This window comes from Stegodyphus dumicola, chromosome 5 (genome assembly GCF_044657685.1).
Source record: "Stegodyphus dumicola isolate Sdum_Otavi_A_Nest chromosome 5, ASM4465768v1".
NCBI lineage: Eukaryota > Metazoa > Arthropoda > Arachnida > Araneae > Eresidae > Stegodyphus > Stegodyphus dumicola.
The window spans coordinates 121,559,901-121,586,852 of NC_140772.1; the positions used below are offsets into that span (position 1 = coordinate 121,559,901).

Below are 26,952 nucleotides of genomic sequence, written 5' to 3' on the forward strand. Positions count from 1 at the left end.
TTGTCTTTTTAGCTTTATTATTAAGCAAAATATTCTTCGCAGTCAATCCATATGCAATTCAACAGCAATATTTCGAACATTTTAAAATCAGCAAAGCACTATATGTTTAGATTCCCGACGCAGCGTTCAGTGTTGGCATCTAATTTCCTGTTCTTTTTTTTCCCCACACTTTATCATATCAATATTGTTTTCTTAGTAAGATGGTTGCAAAACCTGTTGTCTTTTTATTATTAATGTTTTTGTCTATTTACATCATTTATTAAATATACCGTTCTCGGAACTTACTCCACATAAAATTCTATTCAACAGCACGAATCAAAATCACAAAATAATATTTTAAACCTGCGAATCTTTAGAATTTCTGACAGACATTCTAGCGCGCTGAAGATGAAAATGTTTTACTTCGTACTGTGTTCCCACAGCTCGCTTAGAATTAGTTGAATTTGTTAATGAAAAATTCGTTAAAAGTTTTACAAAATATGAAATAGATAATAAATTTGTAATTCAAAATTCGGGTTTTCCGGTTCATATTTTCGAGAGGAGAACTGCGTTGATTTAAAATTTGATGGCTCTAGGCATCATTGTTTTTTTTACAGTGTGAGAAACATGTATTAGTGATTCTATCTTATTAATGATTCTATCTTTTGGGCTAAAAATATATTATTATTTCGAAATTAAAGATTTTATGTTACAAAGGCTGCCAGTATTTACCCTAACTGGCAATCAGCTAAGCCACAGAAAATATCGCTATAGATTCGATACTAACGTCCCTTTTGGGCTAAAAATCGGAAGAAACACCTTTGCAAGAAGAAATAAATTTCACAAGTATTAAGTTTAATCAGTTAGTTATTTTATGCATTTGGTATTTCTAAATAATAAAGCTATGAAACTTATTTAATCAACAGAAATATAAGGAAATGAGTATAACATAACATGAAACTATCTTTCTTATCTCAAAACAAAATCTGCCCTTCGCTTAGTCATTATATTTCTGTATTAAATCTGCATCACCTCATGAAAAAACAACTTTTTTTTTTTTGCAACTGAGTACCATTTCTTAAGATTAATATTTTATCTCTTGCATTTTCTAGAGTATTAAGATACCACTGCAAATTTTATCACTTTATTCGTTTCAAAAGTCGCTTTCTCCCTCTCATTGGCATTGACACAAATGCCGTAAAATCCAAACCTTCGGATATCCGCTGATATCTTCAACGCAATTAAACAAAAATAAAAGCGGTGGAATAAATCACGCTTTCGATACTAACCAACGAACAAGGTCTTCGACAGGTGGGTACTATGTCAAGGGCGTCGTCCTCTCCCGCATCTTTCGGCGCACCCCGAACTCTTCAGGGGTCACTGGGTCACATCCTTGGACATAGGTGGTCGGAAATATATAAAACTCTCCCTTTCGCGTCGATTTGTTATGTTTGGGAAACTCTTCATCTGGCTGGTGGTTTGACATGGGTTTTCACTGGATTTCCGTTGCTGCAGTGGAGTTGTTGTTATGGATGACGACAGATGCAGCACCAGCAGGTGAGTCTATTGGCACAACTATTCAAGCCCGTTCTTTCACATTGCTTTTGTCTTAAATTCACCCAGTTATGAGAAATCGTTTAGCGTTATATCAACCAATATTTATTTGTAAATATAAAAGGTAAAGAATTATTTTTTGCTTATAAGACATTAGAAGAAACTTTCAGTCAATAACGAACAGTTAGTTACACATTGCAAATAATTCACTTGAAAAATTAATTTTGTGAATAATATATATTAATGAAATATATGAAATATTTTTTCTTTCATTAGCAATCACCTCGAGTAAAAATTTATTCTTTGAAATTAGCAACCTTTAATTACAGTTTATTTGTCATTAATTATAGCTTATTTTGTTAATTTCTCAATGTTTATCTTTTTCGAATGTCAAATATATGACATTTTTTTACATCCGCTGTATATAAGATTATATCTTAGATGAATCATAATTTCGAATATTTAGATAACATTTTTATTAATTAACTATTCATTTTATTGTCAAATTAAATGGGTATTTATCTCTTTTATAATTGTAAAATTATTGTTATCGAAAATAAGCAATCGAAATTTAAATCTGAAGATATCTTGCCTAGACGCGGAAATGAGATCAGTAACGGATAGAACGACGACACGGAAATGAGATCAATAATATTAGTTTTCTTACATATAATTATTATAACAGTTAAATATCTAATCTGGTCCATGTTCTTAAATTTACATATAAGCATTATTTTTAATTTTATTTTAATTAGTTAATTTTTAGTTCTAAAGGAACGTTAGTCCCGAATGGGATATTAGTCTCCAAACGACATTTTGCGATGAATCACTATAGTTGGTTATTTATTATGTTAACGCTTTTTATTAAAAAGAAATTAAATAATGAAGAATCTACATGAATGCATGCATGTTCCTCGCACTGTGGAAAAACAATGGTATCTAGAGCTATCAAATTTTGAATAACGTACTGTTTACTGATAACGTACTCTACTCCACCTGAACATGAATACCTGGAAGCCCGAATTTTGAATTCCGTCTTCCTTTTATTATCTACTTCATGTTTTGGAAACTTTAATGAATTTTGATTAACACAATCAACGATTCAAAACGATCAGTGGCAAAACGGTACGGAATAAAATATTTTTATCTCCAACGCGCGAGACTCTAAAAATATGCTATTTTTAAATATTTTGTGATTTTGCTGCTGAATCGAATTTCATGTAGCATGAGCGCCAAGATCGGGATATTCAGTAAATAAAGTAAACACACTAAACGTTAAGCCATCTTACTAAGAAAACTGAACAATGATATGATGAACTGAGAAAAGCCTGAAAAAAGTCTTTCATCTGTTTCATATTTTACAAAATTTTTAACAAATGTATGATTAGCAAACGCTACGCTTTCAAAGCGAGCAGTAGCAACACTGTACGGAATAAAACATTTTTTATCTCCAGCGCGCGAGTCTGTCTATCAAAAGTCCTAAAGATATGCCCTTTTTAAATATTTTGTGATTTTTCTGTTTAATCGTATTTTATGTAAATATCATGTTCTTTGCAATAAAACCATAAAATTCAATTCGACAGCATAATCGCAAAATACTTTTAAAATTAGAAAAGCTTTAAAATTTCCGATACACAATCTCGCACGCTGGAGATGAAAAGTTTTTTTTTTCGTACAGTGTTGCCATTGCTCGCTTTGAATTCGCTGAGTTTGTTAATCAAAAATTCGTTAAAGTGGTTACAAAATAGGAAATCGATAATAAAACAAATTTCAGATTATTCGGTAGAAGACTACGTTATTTAAAATTTGATGGTTCTAGGTACCATTGTTTTATCCTAATGCGAGAAAAATACATACATTTATGGAGATTATTCATTATTTAATTTCTTTAAATATAATGCAGGGCGATAATATTTGGTGGCAACAATTTGAAAAGTGAACCGACCTTTATAGTGAACCAAAGCAAAATGTCAAAACGAAATTAATAGTCCTTCAGAGAAAATTGTCCCTTTGGACTGACAGAAAAGAAAAGTTTTGCAAGCCATCTTACTAAGAAACCTGAAAATTGATATGATGAAGTGAGAAAAGACTGAAAAAAACGGAAAATATCTATCAACACTTCACGATCAATCGAGAATTCTAAAGGTATATTCCTATGCTGCTTTTAAAACTTTTGTAATTTTGCTGTTGAAAAGTGATGAAAAAAATGATACTTAATAATAAAGCTAAAAAGACAAAAAAAATTTCGGTTAGTAAGAGTGAGTTTAACAGCAGAGTGGTAGACTGCGAGCTCAGCCATAGCGCATAAAACCTTAAAAATCCCTTTTGGGCGACCGTTAACGTCTGAAATGCTCCAGATTCTTTTATTGCTATAAATTTACTTTAAACTAAACTTTGGAACGTTTATATTCATTATGAAATTAACAAGATTTTATACAGTTCATAATACTGTAATTATGTTTTTTCCTAAAGATAATTTTTAAACGTGCTACTATAACAAACCGAAGAGCTCATAAGTTTTGTAAGTCATGCTGTGATTGATGTTTATCGATGTAATTAAAATGTAATACAGATATCCTCCTTTTTATATTTATGATAGTATAGTATCTAAAATTTTGGGTTTTCTGCTGTCATACACATTTTTTGTGGAAAATGGTTTTTGCTCCAAAAATAGCTTTTGTTTGATGAAATCAGTGATAATTACTGCAGCAAAACTCCAGCAGCAACATTTGATAAACCAGCTGTGTAAAGTTGGTAGCTGTGAGTTAGTTTGCTTCTGATTTTAATGCCTTGCTACTATTTATTTTCACCTTCATTTATAGTTCTGTTATATTTCTTATATTTATGATTTATAGTTATAGCATGTTTCTTAAAACGAAGTGTTTTAATGTTCTCTTAAATGAGGACAATTCAAAATCGTTTTTAAAATGTGCAGGAAGACATGTAAAACTCCTTGTTAAAAAACGTACCTCGTAAATGAGTAAATTTCAAGACCTTCAAATTTTCCTAGAAGGCCAAAGAAAGTGTTTAAAAATATTTCAGCTTGATGAAATATTGCACTAGATGTTTAAAATATATAATATAAACTTTTTCGTAGAGAAAACTGAATGTTTTTTTTTTCCCTAAAACGTCGAACATAACAAGAATTTCTGAGAAACTTATCATTAACTACTAGTATACCTACTATTCCGTTTCACACTTTTTTCTCATTTTTCTTATTTAAAACTCAAAACAGGCATAAATTTTCTAACATATTACTAAAGAACTCTTACTCTGAATATCAAAAATCATATCGTAATTGAACGTAATGAAGTGAACGTCTTTGAAAGTGACGGCTATAATGTTATAACAGGAAACCGAAGTGCGCGATTATAAAACATAGTGAAGAAACTCAAAGTTTAACCTATAATATTTATGCATTTTACTATTTTTCTAAAATATTTATTATTATTCACTTTTCTGATTTTTAATCTGTTTAAGGTCAATAATATTTATTTATATTTTTAATTTTCGAAGACAAAATTTTTCCATTCCTCAAATGTCAGCACGAATATATGGATGGTTCAAAGTATAAATGGCGTACTTCGCTCCATTTGAATGCCCACGCAGAAATCGAAGCCCCTAAGTTTACAAATTTTGCCCATGCATTATAGCCTATGTTTGAAAAGACACTATGTTCTCTTTCTTCCCATGCAACAAGCAAACAAGGTCATTCTTCCATAGCGAGAACTAATTTGAAATCAAACGCATCATCTAAGTTTATTCATGAGGATGCATTTTACTTTGCAATACTGTACTGTAATTTTCAAATATATAATAATAGATGAAGCTTAAAGAAATGGTTGTTGAAATACATTACTTAATAATCGTTAAAAGTTATATAGGCGCAATTTGAAGGCAGAGGACCATTTGCCATGAAGTTTTAAAAACATTATAATCCAGAGTGCAGACTTCATTTGGTTACTTCTCATAAATGGAGCAAGATACACTGAAACTAAATTCGAGGCGAAGCAAATGTAATAAATGTATGGACCATTGTAAAATTTTAAATTAGGCTGAAAATGAACTTTATTTTAGCATAAAAATAGAAAACAGGAATTGTGCCTGATCACCCTCGAAATCAATAAAGGTAGACTGTTTCAAAGTCTACCAGCTTTTTCTAAAAGACCAGACATAATAGTACATTTGCCAAAGAACATACTATATTTGATACTTTTAAATATATTTCTCCTTTTTAACGATTATACTTCAAAACTTTCTCATAAGCTTTCCATCTTCAGCTTTTCCATCCAGTGCCGAAACTAATACATACCAAACTGTTACTATCGCCAGTTGGCGATGTTGTATTTCGGCTTTAGGGTCTTGTTAACCAACGTTTAAAATTCGCGCCAATAAATACCTTGAGACAGCTTAAGTAGGCTATAAAGTGTGTAATCTCAGACTACGTTAATTATATTTGCATTGGGCTTTTTGTAATGTCAATTTAAATACAAGTACCCTCACGTAGAGGAGGTTCATCTCTCGCACAAGCTTTGCCTTTATATTCGTTTTAGATTTAAATAAAAAAAATTATTTCAAACTTCTTCAGACTTTATGAATTGTTTCAGACTAAGCAACAACTCGCTTCCAATTTAGAAGGATCTGTATGATATTAACACAAGCATCTGGATAGAGCAGAATCCTACCCATGAGAATCTACAGCATTTTCCTGAGCCTTTAGGTTTGAGGTTTTGATTATGCTGTATACTGCGTTCCAAAAGCGAAATAAAAATAGCACCAGAAACTGATCAAGTTATTCATGTAAAAGAAGAACTTATCAATTTTGCTAGGCAATTATATTTAAAGTTGATAACGATGACATCAGAAAAGTTATTCGACTCATAAATCTAATAATCGATGATATTATATAAAGATGCGCAAGCAAATAGCTACTGCAGAAACCGACACTTTAGACCAGATCCACCAAAAAAGCAATAATGATAATTGATATGATAATTGCAAATTGAACAGGAGGTCTTGGCTTAATTAAAAAGGGATTACGAATTTTGGAGAACGTAAACTCTAGTGAGGAAAGTTTTTATCTGCAAAGCAAGGAACAAAAATATTATTAGCTTGTTACGAAAACCTTTCACATTCGAAAAACGTCTATGAATCATCAGACAAATTTATTAAATTTTATGAAGATATCGATATCGAAATAACAGTTTTATTGCAGCATTTTTATTTTAATATTATTTTCTAATCATATATATATATAATGAAGCAATAGAATATGTAAGACAAAAAATGTGTTAATTTTAACTATAAATTATAATTTAAAGTAGTATTTAAATAGTCCCTTTATGCTAATTTTTAATTTGCTATATCGCTTCCGTATTTTAAAAATAGTAACCTTTTTCTTCACAGCGTCATTTCAAAACTAATCCATGTCATATGACTCTTACATAATGCTGGTGACGTAAATGGGACTAAACACGAATAGCCAATAATAGTTTTACAGAAGTATTAATTTTTCAATCAATTGAGAACCAAACCTAACTCATTCTGAATTAAGATTTCATCCTGAATACAGCTGCATTTGCTTCTACACTTCGGCCTGACACTTGCTGATTTCTTTTTACTGCAAAGCTATAAAAAAATGCAAATATCTTGAAATAGGCACAACGATTGTGCCAAGATATTTGTGGCCGCAACATGTTTACTGAAATAAAAATGAAGATTTAATCTGCCTTGGCTGCCAAGTTGCTCTTCATTATTGACCAGCATCATTTCCAAGTCTGTTGCTTCAATACAATGAGAGATTGTTTTATTACATATATACAAATTATGTTCTTTATCACATACTTTTCTTCTAAAAAAAAATATTTTTTCATTTCTTGATCCTACTTAACTAAAATTCACATGTGTTTTTGCGCAAAATTAGACCCCGTACTTTTGCGCTTTTTGTCTGTCCCATCTATTGCATTACTTCGGGATATCACTGCCCTTTAATGCTTATGGGTAGAAGAGTAATATTTAATGGCAATTATTTTTATATTCTTAGTTTTTTTATATTCTTAGTTTTTTTATATTCTTAGTTCTTTGACAGTAATATATATATATTACTATCTATGATTCTTTTTTTTAATAATAATTAGCATCATTCTAATAAGTTTTTCCGTATTGTTGCCTTATCTTCATGCATGAAATCAATATTTGCGTCCAATTTTCTCAATATAAAGGGCTGGAATGCGGCAAGCAGACTGTACGTAACGGAAGGATAGTAGGTGGTGAAAATGCATATGATGGAGAGTTTCCCTTCATGGTAAGCATCATTTTTTTCACTTTTCAGAAATATTACTCATGAATATTTACCAAATGTTTACTATTCCCGAAATCTCTAAAAAATTTTTGGCTCCTTAACCTTTCGCAAAAAATTTTAATTCTCTCATTTTTATGGAAAACAGCGGAATTGCGTTATTTATAATGAAAAAACATTACGTAAAATTTCTTTCTGTTAATATTTAATTTAGAAGTCTTATTAGTCATATGCAAATATCCCCATCGCTTAATAATCTAAAAATTATCGTAAGAAAAATAAAATGTGTAATTGCACACACACACACAAAAAAAGGAAAAAAACAGTTATTATCTCCCGTGCTATTGATCGATTTCACTTGCATTTTTCATGTCTCAAAAGCGCTACTTAGGCTATATATTAGATATATATATAGTATATCATTTTTCTAACCTAGATATTTTGACACAAAATCGAACATTTTCTGAAATGACATATCGATTTTTTTCATATTTCGATTCTACGATTCAAATTATGCCAAAATGTTAAGTTTTGTAAAAAATCGCACGTGTACTTTTAAAAATTAGCTCTCAAAATTTTAGCTCCTCAAGGTTAATTGAATTTCATATATACTTAGTAATATCTTTTTTTTACTTCCTTGTACGATGTAAAGGAAGCATTACTATCACAAAAAATTCCGGGTACCATATTTCAACGAAAATATAATGAAAAGTGGTGGTAAATTATGAGCACCGAGTTAAGTTTAGTTCAAATAAAAAGATTATTTAAACTTTCTTCTGCAATCATCCGTTCTTCTAATACTTAGCGAGAATTCTCTACTTAGTCTTTTCTGTAAGTTCTGCAGTCAAAACGTACTAAAAGACTCTACAATGTCATATCCGGAAATTCCTATGTTAGAAAAATGCTGTATATTAATCCAATGTGTAACCTAAGTCTCACTTTCAAGACATGGAAAACGAAAGCTAAATTTCGTCAATCGGCCCAGTAGAACGGAAGATAGAACTGTAACACTTTTTTGTGCAAAGTGTACATTTTCTTTCTGGCAAGTAATATTACTTTATTATTAAATCGGTATGTAAATATTGAAAATGTGTTTGATATAAGAGCATGTAAATCTCTGAAATATTAAGCTATAATTACTTTCATTCTAGTGTAATTCGTAGGTTAATGCCCTTCAGTATATACTTCAGTTACTTTCATTTACTTTTACAGTTATTCATTTGCTTAAAATTCTCTAAAGACGATTCCTTCCTATAGCAGACAGAAGCTCGTTAACTAATTGCAGATTCAATTATTTAGATTTAATGCCTAGTATCTAGAATCTTAGACAAAATATTTTCCTAATTTCAGCTTCATATATTGTTACTTAAGAAATTTTCTAATTTTTTCTCCAAGAAACGTAGCTGCTAAAACATTCTTTTTAAGTTTAACTACTGCATATTTATAGCGATAAGCAAAAAGAAAGGTCAGCTAAATTTCAATCCTCAGTGTTTTTTGGAAAAACAAAACTATATGAATCTGCTCGTTAAAAAGCACATTTTGGTAAAATTTTAAGTGATAAAATGCATAGATAAATAAATAAAGATATTAAAATAATTCAAATACCAATATAAGATTATAACAAAGCTTAGAGGTAAAAAGCTCTTTGGCTATTTTACAGAATTTCAAAGTGCTGTTTTCCGAATCCCCAGATGATCGATTCTTGGAAATGAAAAACAATAAACGAACATACTAGGTACAGAAGCTTAATTTGCATGCATTTATTCACATATGATTTCATACTTTATTTATTACATATGGTTAATATTTTTTTTTCAGTCTGTGACTGCTCATTTTTTTACAACTCATGTAGTAAAGTAAATGTTCTTTTTTTACTTCCTTGTACGAGGTAAAAAGGAAGTATTGTAATCGCGAAAAGTTTCAGGCAACATATTTTAACGAAAATATCCATTTTGACCGCTATCGAATGCAATTTAACGATGTTTTTGCGTGATATCTGTAGGTAAGGACAGAATAAAAGATTTTTTCCTCCAAAAAAATCGTAAAACTGCTTTAAAATTTATTCTGAAGATAATTTTTCGTGGCGTCTGTACGAACGTATGTACGTACGTGCGTACGTACGTATCTCGCATAACTCCAAAACCAGTAGCCTCAGAACGTTGAAATTTTGTATATAGGACTGCTATAACATGTAGTTGTGCACCTCGTATTTTGGTTGCAATCGTCCGCACCAAACGTATATAAATATATTTATATATATATCCACTCTGTTATCCGGCTCGGTGATCTCAGTTTCTTTACTCTTATATGTTTGTAAATTATACATTTTTTGCTTTAAAAATGATTGAATTATGTTGTTTTTATTTTCCGGTTAAAGTTTTAATCCCTTTCGTAATTCTGAAAGCAATTTTTGTACAATTATCAACACTTTAAAAGCTGTTTAAGTGCGGTTAAGTTTTAAATAACATGGCGGACATATTTGTTTACAATTGAAACAGCAGAATTGTAGATTTGTTGCCAATCTAGAGAGACTAAGCTTCGCAACACAAAAAATAACGCCTTCATTTATTATTGCGAATTAAATCATGCTTAATCCTTTCTGGAATTTCTTCGAGGAAATAAGTATTTAAGATTTACTTCGTAATTTTTAATACATATATTTTGAGTTTTTATGTATTTTTGTCTTGTCGCGAAGTGAGAACTGAATTAATTGAATGAGAAATACTAAATCGTCTGTGAAAAACTGTTTCTTTTCTTTTTTTTTTTTTTTTTTTTTTTTTTTTTTTTTTTTTTTGCTTAATTTCTTTCATACATCGTTTTAGCTTTATTGTAGTATTTGAATAGAACATGTGTGAACGATAATTCTTCAAATTATATAAATTTTGTGCATTCAGAGTGCCGTTATAGTAAACAAATATAGTGAATTTTAAAGAGTGCATTTACTCTATTGTGGTTTATGCGCTGTCGACGAAGTAGATTTAATTCAATCCAATCAATTTAAATGAAATTCAAGAAAAAAAATGCGTATAATTTAATATTCCGTACAAGGAAGTCATGTGGTGTACACATCAGATTTTTTCAATATCTTAGAGAGTTTACACTTTAGTCAGTGTTATATACAATCAATAAGGCATTTTCTCTCTCCTTTCCGCGTGCCTTCGTGTTGTAATTGGAAGCCTACTTGAAGCGTATTCGAGAGGTTCAGGGCTCAAATCCCAGCGAGGACATTGCGTATCTTTCACGTTTCCTGCTTCAAAATAACCTGATGACTGTACAGTGGCAGCCGAACCAAAAGGTAGTGAACGATAATGCGTCACCACCAGGATTTGGTGAATGGTCCCCCTCATACCCAGTCGGCCTTTAAAAGGGAGAGTATCAAGGGTGCTTTCTCCCTCTTTTTCGCATGCCTTCGTGGTGTAACTGGAAGCACACTCGACGTGTATTCGAGAGGTCCAGGGTTTGAGTCCCGGCGAGGGCAATGTACATTTTTCACATCTCCTGCTTCTAAATAGCCTAATGACTCCACAAAAAAAGCATTAAAAATTGTTTGAATTCATTGCTCAAACATTAGATTTATATAAACAAAGCTTTTGAAGAATGAATTCGACGGATCGAATACTAAAAGCATATACATGGTTCCCATCTTAACGTAAACACGACATGCTGTAAATATCCTCAAGAAAATGTATTGAACTTCTTGGTCACTAAATATTGATTTCGACTTGCATGTTCCGGTTAAACCTTTTACGTGACATCCGTTCCTTTGAGTTAGAGAGGAAGTTAATTCGTGGCTGCCCAAAACCAACGACCGTAACCTTGACATTCAAAGGGAAACTTTCATATTCCCTAGCTATTCATCCATAATACAGTGACTGGCATTTTACAGAGTTTCTGAAAGCTTTCAAATATTTAGTGCCAGAGAAAGAGTTTGCTACCTAACTGCTTTAGTTTGTCATCATGGAAGAAAGAGATTACGAATGAAATTGGCCCTTTGAACAAATGTCTATTTTCCACATTATAAATGGAAAATGGATTTTCAGCGTGTTCTGTAAGTCGGCAATAAAATAATTATTGTGTCGTATTCAAGTTACTTCTCTTCAATTGAAATAAATTCTTATTCATGAAAGAAAAATTTAAGCAATTTTGTGCACTTCATTTTTTTTCATTCTCGCCATGCAATCAATCAAAAAAGCTTAATTTCTATCGCGTATTTCCCAGGCAATTTGCTTTTTTAACCCGAAAATAAAATATAGTTTCAAAACATATGCTTTAATTTATTTAGTTAAATATCATACAATAATGTAAGTAGTTGGCCTCAAACTCAATTTTCATGCCGCCGAACCACTAAAATAACGTACTTTTAGCTTTAAAAATAAATAAATAAAATAAAATAAACTTTGAAAATTTCCATGTAGAAAAAATTTAGAATAAATAATAACAACCTATTCTTCTTGTATTTATTTAATTTTTGAACGCATACAGAAGAAGTATATGTATATTAATTAATATTAATTACAATGTCATAAGCTTTTTTATTTCTTACTGCAATACTTCTCGGTGGTTTTAATTTAATAGAAATTTGTAACCGTGGAGAAAAAGTACTAAAACCTCGCGAACTGCAGATGCTCTTCGATCAGTCTGTTTTTTAGACTTATTAATTTGCATGCGCGAAAAAAACATTCACATATAAGCGTACTCCAAAACAAAGCAATTATTGCAATTATAAAAATTCGTAACTCGGGTTATTTATCTTTTGCCAAGTAAGAGAAAAGATTAACTAAATACGTATTTTCAAAGATTTCAATAATATTTATATTAAAAAATGTCAATTAATTAGCTCTTTTTCAAGATTTTCTAGGGCGTTATTTCCGTTCGCTTTTAATAGTAACAAAATTAATATAAAATTGAACTCAAAATCATTAAATCTTAAAACTTTCATTAAATTATCGCAATATCATTTGATTTCATAATAATGCTAATAAATAAACGGGAAACGTATTCGCGGGCGGCCAATTTGTGCTCACTGAGGTGAATATTATGGTTGAGGATAATTAACATTACTTAGTAAAAAATGTGTTTCAACTATTCAGATTGATATTTCAAAAAACTTCAATGCTTCTATGAAGTTTTGCAAAATTCTGCTTGTTTGCCACCACCAGAATTTGCAGCTGGGTCACCTAATCCCCAGTCGCCCTTTAAAAGGGGAGAGTATACAAGGCGTTTTCTCTCTTCTTAAACCGCATGCCTTCGTGGTGTAATTGGAAGTACACTCGATACGTATTTGAGAAAGTACAGGGCTCGAGTTCCGGCGAGGGCACAGCTCGTTTCTACGTCTCCTGCTTCAAAGAAACAAGACCTAATGCCTCTACACATCCATGCATCCAGCCTATTTACCGAAGTTCGAACTGAGTAGAACTACCAGTGTTCAGTATTGTATCCAATCTGTCACTGATAGATGTTGTGTATTTCTGTGCATGTCATTCTAGCACATGTATTATAAAAATGCTCGAAAAAGAATTTCAGTCTCCTTATTCCTTTAAATATTGATGATCTTAAATCTATCTTTTCGGTCGTAAAATTTCTTAAAATAAGACCGAAACTTTTATGAAAATAGTTTGAACACCATAGGGGAAATAACTCTACGAACATAAAATCTAACTTTTATTATGATTCTCACAGAGTAAAAATTCTAATTTGTGAAATATTCGTCATGCTTTGAGTAGTTAAATACACGAAGTTCCATATCTTTGCATATACGACTGATAAATATTTTCAAATAGAAAGTCACAACTTTAACTGCGAATTCTGTTTTACATAGTAGGCATTATTTTCCAAAATGAACAACTTCGATTTTGTAGCTCCTTCTTAAATTTTTCACTGATCTCTTGATTTACGACGGTAGTAAACTTAGGAAAAATGATTCAGTCAGTAATTTCGTTTTGAAATATCATTCTGAATTTTGCACATGAAATTATGGGATTTATTTAGTACTTATCTAATTAAAATCTAAGAACTTTTTTCATTATTCTGAATGTTTCAAACATTCAGAATATTCGTCTTATTGGAGTTCGTACCAAAAGTTATAATTAATTTAAGAAACAGTTCCATCCCCACTGTTAAAATTGTTTTCGTAAAATTTTCGATTACATTTTAATGTACATATTTAGCACATATTTAGACTCACTATTGAAGTGAATACGAGTATAGTCCGTAGCTACCTTTTTCAAGTATCCTGTATAAAAATTGCTTTAATTCTAAATCAACAGTTATTTAGTACAGTAGTGCTGAAGGAAATTTAGAAACATTAATTTAACAAGAAAGACAAGAAGAGGAAACAATAGTGGGAAGTCAAATGATTGATGCGATAAATCAAAGATCGACAAAAATATATAACTAAGAATATTGCGCAATTTATTGAAAGAAATTATTTATTGTGAAATAGAGACTGTTTTGTAATCAGAGGAAATATGCGTGTGCTTCATAAATAATGTCATTAAATAATTTTCATTTAAACTAGATTATGTTTTTTTTTATCTTGCATTTACATATATTCCGAGTTTTTGGAACTTTTCATGTAATTTCCGAATAGGTTACGAAAACAGGCTTCTTTTTGGGTCGAATTTATTGACTAAGAATCTTATTTTCCTAAAGTTTACATACTGACCTATTGACAATTATGATTAACGAGCCACTAGACTTGCATTCTTTGCTTTTTGGAAAAATGCTGAATAAAAATCACTTGTTTCTTTACAAAATTTAATTTTCTTTTTTTGAATCAATGTGTCTACACCAGACACAAAATATTAATTTTTAATAGAGAATATTTACTCGATTTTGGAAATTTTAGTTTTACATCCTTTTATGAAAAATGCTAAATGAAAAATTATGAAATCTGTGCATCTGGTGAAAACTCAATAATAATTTGTAATAATTTATTTACACAGTTTCGAAATTTTTTTGTATTGCATTCTCCTTGGAAAAAGTACTCGTTTTTCTCTTTTTCGATGGCGGACACTTGTCTGTGCCGACACCGGCTACTTCTAATGCCAAATGCGGTGGTCTCTTTATAATGGAGGCACCTAATAGGTGGGCCACCTTTGCATCCTATGAATGGACAGACAATTTTTGCATTCATGCCTTCTCCGGGATTCGAACCCGGTCCCTTCGGTATCGCAGTAAGGCTTCCCTAATCTCTATACCGTCTGGGCGGCTGGAGAAAGCACTAAATGAAGAATATTCAAATTAACTTTTAAAAAGATCTTTATAATTCGAAACATTTTTCTACATTCCAGTTTTGCAAACAAAACCAAGTTGTCAAACAAAACTAAACCTAAATTAAAATTCAGGTTTCTATATCCGGGGCGTCGCTTGCAGTTATACACTATTTACTTTATTGTACGAAGTAAAGGAATCGAAAACATTTTCGGGTGTTCTATTTCACTGAAAATATCCATTTTGGCAGCCCTGGAATCCATTTAAACTATGTTTTTGCGTGACATTTGTACGTACGGACAAAATAAAGGACTCTTTTTCTTAAAACGGATTCTAAAATGGATTTAAAACGGATTCAGAAGAAATTTTTTTCCATGATGTACGTACGTGTATGTATGTATCTTGCATAACTCAAAAACGCATAACCTTAGAACGTTGAAATTTTCTATATGAGTCTGCTATAACATGTAGTTGTGCACTTCCCTTTTTGGTTGCAATCGGCTGCACCAAACATGTAGGTAAGACAAATGCAAGATTACGCTTTTCGATTTAGCACGGCAGGCTGAGTCAGAAACCTACACCGGCGAGATAATAATTCGGCGGCAAGAATGCGAAGCCGATATTCAAAGTTAACAGATGGTAGAATTAACAGCGTGCGCTCACAACACCAAAACCAAGCTCTAACTAAACTTTTCCCTACTTTGCTACTAAGAAAACAAGAAAAACAAAATTCAAAATTTTGTTTTGTTCTTTGTTCTATAAAAAGAAATCATACGCTATTAAGAAAATCGTACGCTATTAGAAGGGCTATTAATCTCGAAACGGCATTTTGTGTCAAATCACTAAAGCGATGAATCAGTTTTCTCATTGTTGCCACCAAATATTATCGCCCTGTATTACATTTAAAGAAATTAAATAATGAAGATTCTGCATGAATGTATGTATGTATGTTTCTCGCACTGTAAAAAAACAACGATACCTAGAGCCATCACATTTTGAAGAGCACAGTCCTCCACCCGAACGTGGGCATCTGGAAGCCCAAATTTTGAATTTCGAATTTATTTTATTATTTATTTCCTATTTTGTGAAACTTTAATAAATTTTTGTTTAAAAAACTCAACGATTTAAGAGAGAGCCGGGACAACAATTTATGGATTAAATCATTTTTTATCTCGACTTTGCTAGACTGTCTATCAAAAATTCTAAAGATATGCTGTTTTTAAATATTTTTGGTCCAAAAGGGCGTCAGCCCAAATGTTCTCGAAACATGTATATGAATGTAAATAAACGTCTCTTTGGGCGCAATACAGAATCTGAAAGAATACAGAATCATTTTTAATTGCGTTAGTCAGAAGCTATTTTCATAATTTTTAACTTCATAATGTTTTGTGAATAGAAAACTATTTTACGTTTTTTTTTTTTTTTTTTTTTTTTTTTTTTTTTGCATATTTTCACTCCCAAGGGAGCATGAGCGAATGAATACTGATAAATGAAATGGTACATTAACATTTACTTATGTCAAAACAACGATTAATGAAACAATAACATTTCAAGAATTTTAAGCGATGTTCAAACATTTTTTATCGATTTTGTATATTCATGTTTGAAAACATTTAGTTACTTTTTCTAAGTGTGTCTAAGAATAATTAGCCTTAATATTTATAATATGTATCCCTTAAAATAAATTTGAAAAACACATGCAGAAGAAAAATAAATTTTGACTTTAACTATGTTCATTTATTATAGGTTTCAATTAGACTAGGTGGAAGCATGTTTGGCCAACATCATTGTGGGGGAGTAATCCTGAAAAAGCTTTGGGTGCTTACAGCTGGACATTGCGTAAATAGGTATACCTTTATTCATATCTACATGTATAATTAGTAAATTTGGCCTATTATATACGTATGCTTTTATCATAATAACTTACATTAATTAAAATTTATAAGATCTGGTCATCTTAGGAACAATTAGATCAGAGCTCTAAAAAACAGGTAGATAAAACTCTGTCTTATAAATACCACAGAGACAAAGAAAGGGTGTAAATGACCCTTTTATTAATCCAATAAAGTTTCACAGACTCGTTCTTACAGTTCATTCGTGTTTACAGAAGCCAACATTCTGGGTTTAAATTAAAGATAATGGATAAATTAAATTAATGAAGTATAACAGTATGCGCGAGCTGATTCTGACCCGAAGCTGTTCTGAAGTCGGCGTAAACAAGCTTAATGGCAAGAATAACTCAACGTCACAGAATTCTAATTGAGAGAATCTAAGTTAGCAAAGTGGCCTTCAAGCAGTCAGAGCACGCTCTGATTTCGCCCTCCAAAACCTTCCCTTAAGTACTTCTTTCTTTCTACTTAATTTGAATATCGCGCCCACTGGAAATTTACATTTTGGCAGGAAAATGAAACCTGGTTTGACAGAAAAGTAGTTAAAATAACTGGTTAGAAAAATTATAATTAGACCTTACAAATTTACCTCAATAATTTCGTACTTATTATCATGTATGCAATATCATTCGCGTATTTACAGGATTCAAGTAGCAATAAATTTCGCTATTTCAAATACCGCAAAAATAAATTTCTTTGTATCCGCTTTTTTAAAATTATTCTGAAAAACACAGTAATATTTATGCAGACCCGTAATTTATAACAAATACAGAAGAAACGTGATAATACGTTTGAAGTAGCATATTAAAAATATTCACAAACCATAGCGAAAGCTATATTTGCACCTTTTTAAAAAAGCTTAGAATTTTTGCATCTGTTTTGACTTCTGGCACTAAAAGCATGATCGATATTCTTGAAAATTAAAAGACAATTTCTCATTTCTTTCTGAAAATTAAATGATTATAGAATCAGAAAAGATCTGGAGATTTAGAAGGTACTTGATGTACTTCGTATGGCTTCACAACACATTTGTGTATTCCGATATATGATTCGGGAGTGCAAACAGAAAGTAGCATTAGCACAGAGTACCTGATAAATTATATAAGCAGAAACATCATAACTTACGAAGAATTAAAATAATTTTTTAAATTTGTATTAAAAAACATTAATCATCATAATTATAGTATTTATGATAATGCATTATTACAAACAAAACAGATTCTGTTTAATGACAGCTATTACTTTACTCATCTGTTTTTAACTAATTCACAGCCATATAGATTGAAATCAAAATTGCTTACCTGTTTATCTGCTTCTCTGGCCGTTGGTCTGCTCAGTTCTGCTGTCATTTGGATTAAAATGTAGACACGCTTCATCAACTCACCCAATTGTGACGCCATTTTCTACTCTTTAATACTAAAATTAAGATTAGCAAAAGGTCACAAATATTTAAATGCATATTTTCATACAGGCACACATATTGCTGTGCGCTCATGGCGCGACATACTTTTCTCAGTCTTTTTCAGTTCTTTCTACAATTAAATCTGTTCCCTATTTGAATCAAAACTCACAAATTGTCATCAAGGTCTCCTTTCCTCTTCGTTCCTGTCTCGGCAAAGTTTCGTTTCCATTCACAGCATGCACTTATTACTAAAAATTCTTTACATCTGCTTGTGGCTGAAATTTAATTATTATATAAATTTTATTATATATATGTAAATGAGAAGCAGGACGATTTTAAATATAAACATTAAAAATTTTCCATAGATAGTCTTTTTTTCATAGGAAGCTTCTATACATCTCAAGATCAACTGTCCCGAGTTTTTCTTCTTCAAAACCTCAAATATGATTTTATTTTTTGAAGAAGATATCCTATCAAGGCCTTCGAAATGCTTAGAGTTTTCTCATGAAACGAACGTCATTATAAAGTCGCATTTTGCCTAATGTGAACTAAACAGATTTTTTATTAAATTTTAAAACAATTGTCCTCGTGCACCACAAAGTATTGCACAATATTTACAAAATACAAGTGAAGGAAAACATATCAATTTTAAATAATAAATCAAACATATATGATTTAAAAAAAAGAAAGAAAGAAAGCCAAAAGGCAAATACAGAGGACGTACGTCATTTACAGTACTTAAAATAAGAGTCAACAAAGTCATTAAAAGCAAGATAAGCCGAAGCAGAGAAACAAATTCATGTCTTTTCAGTGGCTAATTAATTCCAGGTAATTTCTGGAATTTCGTGCATAGTTAAGCAAGAGGCAATCAAAAAATAACCAGAAGGCACTTCGCTGGACGCCAAAATCACAGTAGCACAAGTTGGAAGATGTCGGTTTAAACCATTCAAACTATTTTTATAATTTCTATGCCCAGAGAAAAATCGCATAACGCTAAAATTGAGCAATAAATTTTAATCTTTCAGTCTTTCAAAGATAGTCGGAAAGAGCTTTTTCGTAATTTCAGATGCGATATAATCATAATTTCAGTGTTCAATGATTTTAGCTTTGAATTTTTTTAAAGTACGATTTTGGAATATTTAAATCAACATTAATGTTTTCTTAGTTGCATCTTGGCAAGTGAATCGATTCTCTCGTTTCCATATATTCCTGCATGCTCACGAACAAATGAAAAAAAAAAAAAAAAAAAAAAAAGAAGAAGAAGAAGAAATATCCTTCTCCAGTAAATCTTCAAATTACTGCTGTATATTAACAACAATACCATTACATGATAAAGTACTTTTTAGAGCCTTCAGGGAAGAGAGAATCAATGCCTATTAAATAATTGGAAAAACAAATCTATCCTGGCTAAGTATACAGAGATGTTCAGAAATATAAACACTACGTTCATTTCTAATACGAAAGTGGCGATGCTCAATTTCAACACAGAACCCTAAGGACATTCCTTTTGAGGTCGACGAATTTTTGAGATGGCACATAGAAAAAACTTAACAGTCCTATCCTTCAGCAAATCAGCAACAACATTAAATACATTATGAAGCAGTTTCATTTTCGTCAGTAAATTAAGATTGGCAGGCCGTCATGCATTACTGAAGTCTCTTTCAGTATCAAGAAAAATAAAAACAACATACAAAGCTCTCGTCTTTCCCCTCTGTACAATGTTGCTTAGACGCAAAAGTGCGTTTTCAGTACATTTTTTAGCAGTGAAATCATAATGATCAACTCTAAGAAGATTTTCATTATTTTGGTTCCAAGTAATTCTGTTAGTAGTTAATTTTTCAAAATATTTACCCAAAGAAAAAAGAAAACAGATTCACATGTGAAACACTGAAAGTGTTAGTCTTGGGCATCACAATGGCAAGAGTATTCAAATACTGAAAATTAGGGAATGTTGATTTTGGGCATATTTAATAAAACAAGCGATTTGATTAAAAAAGTCTTAACCGGGATATGAAACCTTGTTTAAATTTCAAACATTTTTATGCATTTAGGTTTTACTATTGTTTATAGGGAGTTACAGAAATAAAAACTGTGAATTATTAATATCACCAAAATTATTCTTTATACTCATTCGTATTTTAATTTCATATGTGAGTATATGTTTTGTTGCATAAAAAGAAAATTAACATACTTTTCAAATTTAAGCTTCTCCCGAAAACATTTCACAGTCCGAGTTGGGGAATATGATCTCACCAAGCCAGAAACAAATCACACAGAAGCGGACATTCCAGTGGATAAAATCATCCTTCACCCGGAACTATATCAACCAAGACGTTACAATCATGACATTGCATTGCTTAAATTGCAAAAGCCCATTGATTACAACAGTTATTCTTGGCCATCTTGTTTACCAGAAAAAGATGAAGACTTTACCGGAAGCATGGCAACTGTTATGGGTTGGGGATACAACGAAGAAAACGGTAAGAAGTATATTTAATTAGAGTTTATAGATTATATAGAAGCATTTTAAGTTTTTTATATTACTCTAAAAATTCACGAATAGACAAAATACGTATGAAAAATGTAGATAATGTATAATAACGCCATCTAATTTTATTTTATCGTTAGCAATACCACTTCAAAAAAAGAACGTCAAAATGTTATAAGGTATTTCTCCCCCTTTCCTAGCGTGCCTTCGTGGTGTAGTGGCTCTCCATGCTGGGCCGGTATTTCAGAGGTCCGTGGTTCGATTCCCGGCGAAGGCGGTTGCTGTTTTTCATCAATCCGGCCTCCGAAAATTCCTAATGTCTCTACAATGTTATGTTGAACATCTTATCCAATAGCCATTATTTTATATCGGTTGTTAAGTGATGCATCTTCACTAATTTATGCAAGTAAAAATAAATATAAATATAAAATATTTTCACTATATTTTAGCCATATTTATTTGAACCACATCCAAATCTGTTTTTGTTGTATATATTGAATTTAAGTTTACAAATCTGTTCATTTAAATACATATGTATGCATCATTCAAAATGTATTTTATTTATCTTTTTCGAAATGTCTTCGGCACCATTCAAAACGCCGAATCGCAGAATTCTCAGCCATATTTAAAATCTTCAAAACAGCAATTCGTTACTTGTCACTCTGGATGGTATATTGCTTAGAGGAGATTGACTACTAGTCCGTGCTCTAGGGTGCGGATTCGAATTCCATGTAAAGGTGCCAGCATTGGCAATAATATTTGGCGAACTTTCAAGATTCGATGTGTTTTGATAACTCGGCAAAAGTTGTTCGAGCTCGGTTCGGATGTTCTACTCTTGTCACCCTGAAAAATTCTCGAAGGACGGAATTTTCAAATTCCCCGAAAGATTGAGAAGGGTTGTAAAACAGATGGCCCCTATGTAATTTAATAAATATGTACTAAAATTTAAAACTCCTGCGTTTCAATTTGCCTTCAAAATTGGTCCGAACTTTCCGGACAACCCAATATACACTCATGTCCATAAATTAAGGATAATTCGGAGTCACGTGGAAATCGAACTCTAAAATAAATATATCACCTGTAAAATCACAACACACATCTTCAAGAATCATATGCAAATTCCAGGAAGTAACCAGATAACACCGATGGTACGTCACATTGACGAGAGTGTAAGAGAGTGATATATAAGGAATACAGGCAAAAAAGTAAAATTGTTCGCAGGCGCTTTATAAGCATTTCAGTGCAATAACTGACTAGCTATAACACAAAGGACGCATTTGGATGATTTTTTACGTGGTAGAATTATCGGCCGTCTGGAATGTGGGCGTACCCAACTAGAAGTATCAGACGAACTTGGAATTGCCCAGAGTGTCATCTCCAGGCTTTGGCAGCAATTCCAAGATGATGGTAATGTGAGTAGACGTTACACACAGTTCGCCCTAGAATTTTAACGCCGAATGAGGACCGGTATTTGGCAGTTACTGCCAAAAGAAACAGGTGGAGCACAGCCTCAGACCTGTCTCGTCAGCTCTCTTCAGCCACTGGTACGGCAATTGCTATATGCTCGTAGACCTGTCAGATGCGTTCCACTTACTGCAACTCACTTTCGCCTGCGGTTAGCCTGGAGTAGAGAGCATGCATTATGGACACCGCAACAGTGGGCTTGTGTGATGTTTTCCGACGAGTCCAGGTTTAGCTTGCAGTCTGATTCTCGCCGGACTTTCATACGGACTCCAGGGACCCGTTACCACCAAGGAAACATCATTGAACGACACCGTTACGGTGGTGCAGGAATGCTCGTTTGGGGTGGAATTATTCTGGGTTCCAGAACTGACCTGCATGTTCAAATTGGAACCATGACAAGCCAAATCTATCGGGACGTCATTCTAGAACAACATGTACGTTTGTTTCGGGGCGCCATGGGCGCGCAATTTGTGTTTATGGATGACAACGCCCGTCCTCACCGTGCAACCATCGTAAGCGAATGCCTTCAATCGGAGGATATCACCCGTATGGACTGGCCAGCATTGTCACCGGACTTGAATCCAGTACAGCCCGTGTGGGACATGCTTGGCCGACGTGTTGCAGCCCGCCAACCTTCTCCTACATGTCTACCGTAACTTCGGAGAGCGTTGCGTTTTGAATGGTGTAATATCCCCCAAGATCAGATCGATAATTTGATATTCAGCATGCCTAGGCGTTGTACGGACTGTATTGCATCGTCTGGGAGACATACAATGTATTAACAATCATACCAACCATGTAATATTGGTTTTTTTGTAAATAGTTTTTTTTTTTTTTTTTTTTTTTTTTTTTTTTAATTTGCTCCAGGTAGAAAAAATCGCTAATTTTTTTAATAATGTCAAACATATAGCATCTTTTTTTGCCCTTTACCTTTTGTTTAATAAATAAGCTTTACAAATAAGTCAAATTTGTTTTGCTTCTAACTCTTCCTTTGCCTGATTTTGCATTATCCTTAATTTATGGACATGAGTGTAATTATATAATATTTAGGATGTTTTGGCATCAACTTTCAAGCATAGCTGCACATCACAAACAATAAAAAGTACTCACGAAAGCAAATTTTATTTGATATTCAGAGCATATCGCAAGTGACGCTTATGTATTCATCAAAAATTTAAAAACAGTTCTAAAACTAAACAGTCTAATAAAAAAAACTAAAAAATTTGGTTAATTCTTGTAAAACGTTACACTAACAAATGGATTATTTAAATTAGATTTTTATTCTTATTTCAAACTTTTTCCGGATCCAACTCGCAGTAGAAGTATACAGGTTTATTTATCATAAAAGAAAGTACAAAGTTGGATCAAAGGAACAGCAGTTCATGACAACACGGCTAGCTAAACTACTGCTCTGCAACTCCTCTAGGACCTCTAGTTTCACCAGAGACAACTGAGTTAGTAACACAAAGAAATATGAGAAATTACCAAAACCTTGGATAAGTATCATTTTCCTTATCGAGAATATGAGAATTTGAACTAGCATTTTCATCATTTTAGACGCATGTCTTAAAATTTCTTTGACCTTATGTCGTTACTTGGTTTATAGGAGTAGATTTAAAAATCTCTGTTACTCTTAGGTTTCCTCCCCCGCCCAACTACAGAACGTAGAACATTTAAATTTCAAGCTTTCTATATTTTTTTTGTACTTTCATTTCGATATTTCATAGGCTATTTTCTTCCTCTTTCCAGCATGCTTTAGTAGTGTAACGCGTCAGCGCGTATTCGAGAGGTCCAGATTCGAGGTCCGGCGAGGGCATTGCTCTTTCTTCATGTCTCCTGCTTCAAAAAGACGAATAACTCTATAGTGTCGCTCGAACTAAAAAATGGAAGACAATAATTCGTCATCACCAGGATTTGGCGATTGGGTCCCTTAATCCCCGAGGGCGCTTTAAGAGGGGGAGCATATATTTTCCAGCATGCCTTCATGATGTAACGGTAGCACATTCTCCGCGTATTCGAGAGCTCCAGGTTAGAGTCCCGGCGAGGGCATTGCTCATTTTTTATGTCTCCTGCGTCAAAAAAAAAAAAAAAAAAAAAAAAAAAAAAAAAAAAAAACTTAGTGACTCTACAATTTTTTGCTTTAAAATGATATATAGGAACTGTAATTTTCTCAGTACAGTGTTAATGACTGGCAAAACTATTTTAAAACTTTTAGTATTTAAGACTGGATGAGTTGAATTTAGAAGTAGAGCTATTAAATCTCAGGAGCAATCATTCTTCTAAATCGCATACGTGCCAATTAAATAACATATTCTAATATTTCAAAATCCGCGTCAGGAATGGTCAGATGATGGCATGGAATTTTTTATTCGTTGAATGAAATTTACCTGCGGAGTCTATAGGAGCATAAATCGCTTTTATTTTATATAAAAAAGCGTATATTTTTATATAACATTTGTCGTTATAGCGAGCAATAGTTTTGTGACTCGTAAAATTTTTATTGAGTTCCACCTCTCCAGCTCAGCTGATCCTCTCTTGGAAAAATTTCTTTAACATTCATTAAAAGAAATCATTCATAAGTCAATTGAAATTTAGAGATGAGCCATAAATCCTGTGCAGGCGTGACAGCGGTCTTTTTTTTATTTTGGGGAATGATCAGGATTGAATTTTTACCACAGAATTCTGCGGCATTTTCTAGCCTATGAACCAAGGGATCATCAGAAATATTTAATCAAACTTACGTAAGCACTTGACGATTTTTGTTACTTTTTGATAGAAGAGAAAACATAGGGGTGCAAATGACGATGATTTTTGGACCATGAGTCTTTTCCGAAGACCAGTAACACAAACAGAGAATAAGGCAATTCAAAGCAAATTAAACAATTTCTTTTGTACTGTACAGATATAAAAAATAAATGAAGTTGTTGTGTCCAGGCAATTTAACCTCTATCTGGATACAGTAGTATCAGGAAACTACACAGAAGAAGAGTTCAAACCCTTTATTAACTCTTTAAAATTTACCCGGCGTCAACTTGACGCTAACAAACTTCGCCTCTACTTGGGCGGTAACCGAAAAGCAGGTAATTGAAAATCAAAAGTTGAAATGTTTAACAATTGATAAAATAATCTACAGGGCTCAGCGAGATACCGAACGTCGACCCCCTCTATCACTAGTGGCAGCAGATAAATGCATTTTAGCCACTTGAACCAGCAATCAGCAATTGTACCTACAGCAGAGACGACAGCTAGCCCAACTCTCTCACTTCCCTTCTAAAACCTCAGTTTTTAAACTTTTTCTCCTCAAAGTAGAATTTGCATTCACGTCACGCGCGCTACCAAATTTAACTATTCTGGCACTAACAATTAGGGAAATGAAGGCTTATAGGAAAGTCTGAACTAAAATTTAAATTATTAGTTAAAATAAATATAAATCCCTACAAAGTATTTATAGTATAGTAAGTATGTATGAATTTTATGATTTTTTTCCACGAACCCGTTTTTTACGAGCACTCGGTTATAACGAGCAAATATCGCGGTCCCCTCACTCTCGTTATAAGAGTGTTCGACTACAGTATAACTCTCATATAAATTCAAAAATCTGGATTTATTTCTAAATACTATTATAATTGTAATTTTATTATATTGTAATCAAAATATCAAATAAGCCTGCATCTGTACGGCTAAATTCAACCATTCTCCTTTCAAACCTTTTGTTATTTGGGCATAGCGCTCTTAAACTCTATTTGTTCAGTGGTTATATTTCACAAAACGTTTTTGAGACATACACAAAACATTTGTATTCGTATAAGAACTTCTTCTGTGAGTGGACAGTAAAACGTGCATGTCACCTTCCAAAGATAATTTAAATGTATAGTTTTGTTTGCATATTTTGAAACATTATGCTTTTCGATAAACATATTTCAAATTGAATAAGCCGTACTCATGGTTTAATTTCCATAAATAGTATTAATAATGTTGGATTTTATTTAGCATGTTGGCGATGTATCCGAACTTACTCAGTGTATAAGTCGAGACGTCACTATACAATGTAATGGATATGTCATGTAATAATCATAAAAATCTGCAAACGAACGTATCTCTATGCATAAACAATCGGTCGCTTTTAAATACGATGAATGGAAGTGTTATAAAATATTTTATCCCTCCTTTCTGCATGCCTTTCTGGTGTAACGGCAGCACACTCTGTTCGTATTTGAAAGGTCCAGGTTCGAGTCTCGGCGAAAGCATTGCTCATTTTTCACGTTTCCAACATTAAAGTAACCTAATGACCCTACAGTGGAGCCCGAAATAAAAAGGTGGTGGATGGTGATTTGTCACCACCAGCATTTGGCGACTGGATCCTCTAATCTGCAGAAGTCCTTTAAAAGTGGGAGTATATAAAGTATTTTCTGCTTCCTTTGTGTTGTAACGGAGCACACTCGGCGCGTATACGAGAGGTCCAGGTTCGAGTCCCAGCGAAGGCATTGCCCATTTTTCTCTTCTCTTGCTTCAAAAATGCCTAAAACAACATTTTTCTAATGCCCCATGTTTCCTCTACTACAAATGTACTTTTGAAAGATGGGTTATCTTTAGGAGATGCAGATGCATTCCATATTCCATACTACTAGGGCTTAAAAAAAAAAACACATATTCGCAGAACAAGCGT

General features: G+C 32.4%; 1 protein-coding gene and 1 non-coding gene across 2 annotated transcripts in view; both read left to right on the top strand.

The window, feature by feature from the left end:
• The first annotated feature begins 1,334 nt into the window (after positions 1 to 1,334).
• The window catches only part of LOC118201859 (trypsin-1-like), a 32,082-nt gene continuing 6,464 nt past the window's right edge, over positions 1,335 to 26,952 (top strand). The window contains exons 1-4 of the mRNA XM_035374027.2: positions 1,335 to 1,536; positions 7,755 to 7,837; positions 16,790 to 16,890; positions 20,540 to 20,814. Coding sequence (XP_035229918.1) covers positions 1,464 to 1,536; positions 7,755 to 7,837; positions 16,790 to 16,890; positions 20,540 to 20,814 — 532 coding nt within the window. The 5' untranslated portion in view covers positions 1,335 to 1,463. The remainder of the gene's footprint in view (positions 1,537 to 7,754; positions 7,838 to 16,789; positions 16,891 to 20,539; positions 20,815 to 26,952) is intronic.
• TRNAT-UGU (transfer RNA threonine (anticodon UGU)) lies at positions 11,237 to 11,309 on the top strand. The gene has a single exon. It is a non-coding gene; the product is annotated as a tRNA-Thr (tRNA).